The sequence below is a fragment of the Carassius auratus genome, chromosome 45, assembly GCF_003368295.1.
Source record: "Carassius auratus strain Wakin chromosome 45, ASM336829v1, whole genome shotgun sequence".
NCBI lineage: Eukaryota > Metazoa > Chordata > Actinopteri > Cypriniformes > Cyprinidae > Carassius > Carassius auratus.
Window position 1 is genome coordinate 2,155,083 of NC_039287.1, and position 6,578 is coordinate 2,161,660.

Genomic DNA, 6,578 nt, shown 5'->3' on the forward strand with positions numbered 1-6,578 from the left:
TGTAGGGAATTTTGAACAGGAAGTTCACGTTCAATTATTAGTTTCTGTAGACCATGAGAATTTGTTTAAACATCCTTAACCAAATGAGCGGTTTTCGTAAATATGATCTGCATTATGATTCCTAATCGCTGAGAGAAGAACACTGAGTTTTTAACGCAGTAATATTTACAGTCGTTACCTTAATGACGAACTGTTTGTTGTTTTATCAAACCGAGGCGGCACCCGTTTGAATAGAGCTGTCTGTCTTTCGTATGTAATAGAGAGAGGTGTTAATTAGCGCGTGCTTTGTTGATTGGCGTGTACCTCCATCCTTTGATTAAAGGCTACTACCTGTGAGAATTAGATGGTACTTATATTGACAAAGGGACTCAAAATAATCGACAAGGGAAGGAAAGAAGACTGACAGAACTCACACAAGAATCCAGGACTTCAGTTTTGCGTGGATCATGTGTATTGTACAAAATGAGTCAAGCAGGGCCCTAGACTGAGGATCGTTGCCAATTAATTTCAAATCTAAAAAATTTATTTAAAAGTTTTAAATAAAATATGCTAAATATAGCATTTGTGTTATTTATATTTTTTATGTGGGTTTATTTGTTCAGATTTAACATCCAGACTTGCAGGATGGTTCAAAAAACTATTTCTAAAATATTCAGAGAAACATGCCTGTTTTTAGTTACCGTCTTTCTGATGTATTCTATTTATATATTAATTTTTCATAATAATAATAATTATTATTATTCAGATATAAATTTATCTGAATCTCTTGTTGCAGATATGGTGATACTCTTCTGGGCTCAAACAGTGAGCTCTTTAGTCTGATTCTGCATTTGTACTGCATTAATCTCCAGCGGCCAGCCAGTCATTCGTCATCTGTTCTTCCTGTGAGCTACTTTAGTCTGTCTGACATCTTAGAGCAAATAGAGAGGCCAATACACATACTCAGACACTGGGCCCTCAATGCCACTAGCCCTCTTCTAATGTTAGTGTGACCAAACAAGGCATGGTAAATCTGGCAATGGAATCAGATAATCACCAACCTGTGAAGAGCCCCCCAATCCACATCCATACCACAACCCTGGATTAAACAGTCTGTTTGCCTAATAATTTTAATCTGTGCATAAAGCAGAAGGATGGTGGTCTTCGAATAAACATCTAATCCCTCCCAATGATGATGGGCCCACAGCGAAGGTGACCAACAGAAAGGTGCATAGACAGAGGGATTGATACTCCGTATTGACAGACTCTTGCCAGACTAGGAATGTTTTACCATTTCCAGGGGAATGTACACACGAGGAACAAGGGTGCTGCATCAACGTGCACATGCAAACTAGAAAAGAGGGTGCATTCTAGGTTCACTATGTCTGGAAGCTCATCAGTAAATCCATACAAGAACATCATGTGTCAGCAATAAACATAATTTTACATTAACAACAATTACAACATATAATACATTCACACATAATTATGTTTTTTTTAAATCATAATTATGTAACCATAAGGAGATTTTGTGACCCGTTTTGGTATTACATAATGTTACAAATCTATCTATCTATCTATCTATCTATCTATCTATCTATCTATCTATCTATCTATCTATCTATCTATCTATCTATCTATCTATCTATATATATATATATATATATATATATATATATATTAATATATTTATTTACATATCTGTTTATCTAATTACATGCTTTTCAATCATCTATCTATCTATCTATCTATCTATCTATCTATCTATCTATCTATCTATCTATCTATCTATCTATCTATCTATCTATCTACATGTTTATAGCTGTCATCTATTTTTTACACACATGTCTATCTGTCTAACTATCTTAGAAATGTCTTCTATTTGAATGAAAGGAGGTTATCTGAATTCTTATTCTTGTTTAAAGTGTACATTTTGCGTTAATTTCTTTCGATGAATCGCGGCTTTCATGTATCATCATCCTTCTGATGTCAGTCACCACCCCCTTGTCAAAGTGCGAACAATGGGGGTCTCATGGGCGCATTTAAGGACGAGCCGCTGTCAAAGCAGATTCATCTCAGCCCGAGAACAGCAGCTCAGAGTCAGAACCTCTCCAGCATTTTCACGTGGAAGATGTCGTCAATCCGTGCCGCGTGCTTCCTTTTCGCAGCACTTTTCGCAATGGTGAGGGGTTTCACCCACGAAGACATGAAAGACGCTCTGCTGAAGACACTGGGACTTAGTGAAGTTCCGAGAATTCACAAGCGGGATCTGGAGAACCTTGTGATTCCAACGCACATTAAGAACAAATATATTTCAATGCTGAAACTGCACCACGCAAGAAGACGCCGCTCGCTTCCCAGTTTAGCCGGCATACTGAGGGGAATCCCTGGCAATGCAGGTAAGATTAATATACAGAATGAAAATGCACGATATGAATTAAATACTACAATTTAGTAAAGGAAATATGGGGATGGAAATGAACAATTACTGCTGCTATATTAACAAAATAATTTTAAATAAGCAAAATTTAAATATAGTTTATTCATCAATCGCTCTCGTCTATTCCAGACATCTCTGGTGAATTTGTATATTCTGACACGACACGTCAACGCGTGATGTTTGAGATGACATCAAGGATTCCGGAGAACAGTGAAGTGACCATGGCAGAACTGAAACTGTTCAAGAAAGCCCCACACAAGCGCTCCATACCAGAGAGAAAGGGCCACAGACCCGTCAACAACGCCCGGGTGAGCATCTACTGGGTGGAACCTCTGGAAGACGGGTCGAACCGAACATCACTAGTGGATTCCAGGTAAGCAGAGACGGCCACAGACGGTTAATATTCTTTCTTAATTATGCTAATTTAACTGCTGATTGGCGTTACGGAACAAGCATGCTAATTGTCACAACCATCACCTCTTCAGGTTGATTCCCATTCACGAAACCGGCTGGAAGAGCTTTGATGTGACCCAGGCGGTGCACTATTGGTCGAAGAGGCGAATGGAGATGCCCATGCACCTGGAGGTGTGGATCGAGGGCGAGAGACCCGGCAGTTACGCGGCAGAAATGGCCAAGTGTGTCCGTTTCACTACTCAAGGTCCAAACGACAACACTCTGGGAAAACCTGAGCTTGTTCTTTACACCCTCAACCTCGAGGAGTTTGGGTAAGCGTGGCTTCATTTCAAAGCAGTAGGCTATAATGCCAATAAACAATATTAACTCAATTTCTTACACATGCAGCCTTTATCTGACTTAATTACATTTTATATATGATTACATTTAAATAGTCAAATAGCTAATTAATAGCAATGCCGATAATTTTTTTAAAAATTATACAAAATAATTACTTTATTTTAATTATTGATTAATTTAAAAATATATATATGATAGCTAGGCCTATGTACATGTAAAAAAAAGTTAATTTTAGTGAAAGTTTTCTAAAAGTAGAGTAGCCTACTCAAAAGAATCACTCTCTTGTTATTCTAATTATATATGGGCCTGTTTAATGTGATTTAATGTGTAATATGGGCTCCCTAGTGTAAAGTGTTAGCTACGGGAGAAACTTTCCCAAAATAAAAATGTGTTACATTTCAAACGTACAATGTACTAATATGCTTTTATTTTTTGCGTTGCAGGTCTAGCGGAGACTGTGAAACCAACAAAGACAGTGACATGTGCTGCAGGGAAAAATACTTCATCAATTTCCGAGCCTTGACTTGGACCCAGTACTGGATCATCGAACCATCCGGGTATCAGGCGTTCCGGTGTAACGGCGGCTGCCGGCAGCCCAAGCGCAACTACGGTTACGGAGAGAGGAAGTGCGCGGTTGTAGAGAGCGCGCCGCTACCGATGATGTATTTAGTGAAAAAGGGAGATTATACTGAAATAGAGGTAGCCGAATTCCCAAATATGATTGTAGAAAAGTGTGGATGCGCAATGGATAATATTTCAGTTGTATGAACATGGTATTTGCCATTGACCACATGACAAAATGTACTTAAAAGCTATTAGGATAAAAAAGGGTGTTGGCAACTTAAGCCTTATTGAGACTATAGCTCAAGCACTTTGTATAAATGTGTAAATATTGCTAAATTGATATGCATTTATTTTTGCATTTGTATATGATGCCTTATGAAGTGAAAAAGATTGATTTGTAGATGTTATATTTTCAGCAGTAAATAGAATGGGTTTGTTGCATATGTCAACCTGTGATTGAATATAAATTAAACTATTTTTCATTTAAACTTTCTCAACTTATTCACTGATTTTTTGGTCAACCAAATAAATATTAGCATATTCCAGTATTTGCAGTCAATGATGGCAAAAATAAAAATTTTGGGTGAACTATCCCTTTAAACAGTTAGTAAACAGTTTCAGTAATTACTAGACTTAATATTATAAAACTATTTTGCATTTAGAGAACAATTCAGTGAGAAGACAATGATTTATCTCAGAGGTTTATTACATTATTTAATGACACATTTCCTTACATTGAAACACTTTTAACATTCATCGCTGAAAAATCAAAGCCAAAATACAAACAACATCCCACCTGCAGTCTCTCAAGAACACACAATGCCACATTTTTAGCACAGTTTAGTAAATACATTTTTCATCCTCAAATAGCGTATTTTGCACAAGCAACGTCTGTGTAGTAAAAGAGTATCATCACAAATCTCTCATGCCATGCTATCCAGTTAAAAACCAAATATTCTATTAAAAACCATTACCCACTGGAAATCATTTACAGAAAAAAAACAATGCTTCCTGAAATAAGTTACTTTTACATCAATTTAAATGGTATATAGTTAAAATATTCCACTTCAACTATTGCATCATGATAAAATACACCAATTTTAAGTCAAAAATAGCTGCCCTTTTCTTTGGCCAGTTGGCGCTTTATAAGAAATGGATTAATTCAGACAAATCAAGGGCCTGGATCGATGAAAATCCGAATTTATCACTGATGGGATTATGGGGTGTATGTGATATTATTGTGGTTTCAAAGATGAGTATCAATAAGCAGGTGATGCAATTCGAGAAAATCCTTATCAGTTAGTAAATCCAGTCGACTCGCCAGTATTTTACCGCTCTCTCCATGTAATGCATCTGAGAATTTAACATAAGAGAACTTGCTTATTTGCTGGTTGTTACATCTAAACCGCTTTCAAGGCCACCATTTTACAAATTAATCCCAAAGGAAACCTTTTAGGACATTTCTTGTAAAATGGTCTAAATATTGTTGTATAATGTAATTTTAAATGTACACCTGAAACAAGTTAGTTGCAATATTACATAGATCAATGTAGCGATTACGCAGTTAAAACTAAAAAAGGGTTGCATTAAATATTTTGCTAAGCCATTTAAAAAGTGTTGCTATAAAATGTTAATCAGAATGAACAGTATTAGCAAGTTTAGTGCAGTTTTTATAATGAAGCTATAAATCAACAAAAGCTTTGCTGAATTGTGTAAATCAATAAGCAAAATCAAGTGCTTAACTTCAGATGAACGTATGTTTCATTGTGGCTTCTCTTGGTTTCTTAGATGACACAAATGCATAAAATTATGCAGTGCAAAAGAAACAAATCAAAGTAACTGGCTTAACTGATTTAAAATCTTCCAGTGTACGCCCTACAAAAACAAGACAATAGAGTCTGATGGTCCTGAATTTAGAGACAAATCTGATTGCCATTCAAAGACTCTTGAAATGGGTTGTCAAGATATCAGTCAAAAGCCATAAAATGTCGTAGAAAAGCAAGCACATCATTTATTGCAAACATATGATGTAACCGTTACAGCCTGGGGCTAACAAAGAAAAACTTGGATCTATAAGAAGTAAATAGAGGACAATATGTTCACTCCTTCACCGAACATGAAGGGCAGAGATGTTGCGTAAATATTAATGATTATTGTCAAAAGATTCTAAAAGATTAACGTTGACAGGGATTCTTAAACACTATAACTCTTACACACACACACACACAAAGAAAAACCCTGAAAAATAATAATTTACATTGAGTAAAAATGACATTTTACAGAATAAAATTCACAACCCTGAAATTCAAAGCATCCCTTGCACAAGACAAGTGCTGGGATTCCTGATATAACAATATATCAAAGCTGTGATACAAAATAAAAGGGGGAGGAAATACATTTTACAAAGATTTAAGAGTGAAGCAAGCACACATCTATGTAGAACGTAGACTGTTTACTTCAGTAGGCGGAATGTTTGTTTGCCACTTGCTTCTCTTATTTAAAAATGGACTTCTTTTAAAAAAAAAATAAACAAGGACCATAAAAGTGGATGGTTATTCAGTGGCTGTGCATTCCAGTGCACAAGAGGCCAAGAGTCTTTAATACAAACGCGCATTTAGTAATATCCTGGGTGGTACTGTTGATTCCATGGCTTCTGGTTCCAGAACTAAAGGGTCAAAGAAAGTTTAATCAGTCAGATGGACTACAATTTGGTTTCATATATAATACTTTGGAAATCACAGACACAATCTAAATTTTTTGAATAAGTTAGATTTCTCATTGGAAGTTTATACAATGTATGGCTTATCGGTGACCCTATTAAATATTAGCTTTCTCAATGGGA

At 36.0% G+C, this 6,578-nt stretch overlaps 1 protein-coding gene across 1 annotated transcript; it reads left to right on the forward strand.

Annotated features, from left to right (window-relative positions):
- The first annotated feature begins 1,992 nt into the window (after nucleotides 1–1,992).
- LOC113062731 (left-right determination factor 2-like) lies at nucleotides 1,993–4,158 on the forward strand. Its single transcript, XM_026232693.1, has 4 exons — nucleotides 1,993–2,378; nucleotides 2,549–2,792; nucleotides 2,905–3,144; nucleotides 3,616–4,158. The coding sequence occupies exons 1-4, from the start codon at nucleotides 2,012–2,014 to the stop codon at nucleotides 3,938–3,940; spliced, it is 1,176 nt and encodes a 391-aa protein (XP_026088478.1). The 5' UTR covers nucleotides 1,993–2,011; the 3' UTR covers nucleotides 3,941–4,158.
- The last annotated feature ends 2,420 nt before the right edge of the window (nucleotides 4,159–6,578 follow it).

What these genes read in the sequence shown, in the direction of transcription:
- LOC113062731 (XM_026232693.1), top strand. Translation starts at nt 2,012, where the DNA reads ATGGGCGCATTTAAGGACGAGCCGCTGTCAAAGCAGATTCATCTCAGC. An exon ending in GGGAATCCCTGGCAATGCAG is followed by an intron (nt 2,379 to 2,548) that starts GTAAGATTAATA and finishes CGTCTATTCCAG; the next exon opens with ACATCTCTGGTGAATTTGTA. An exon ending in CTCAACCTCGAGGAGTTTGG is followed by an intron (nt 3,145 to 3,615) that starts GTAAGCGTGGCT and finishes TTTGCGTTGCAG; the next exon opens with GTCTAGCGGAGACTGTGAAA.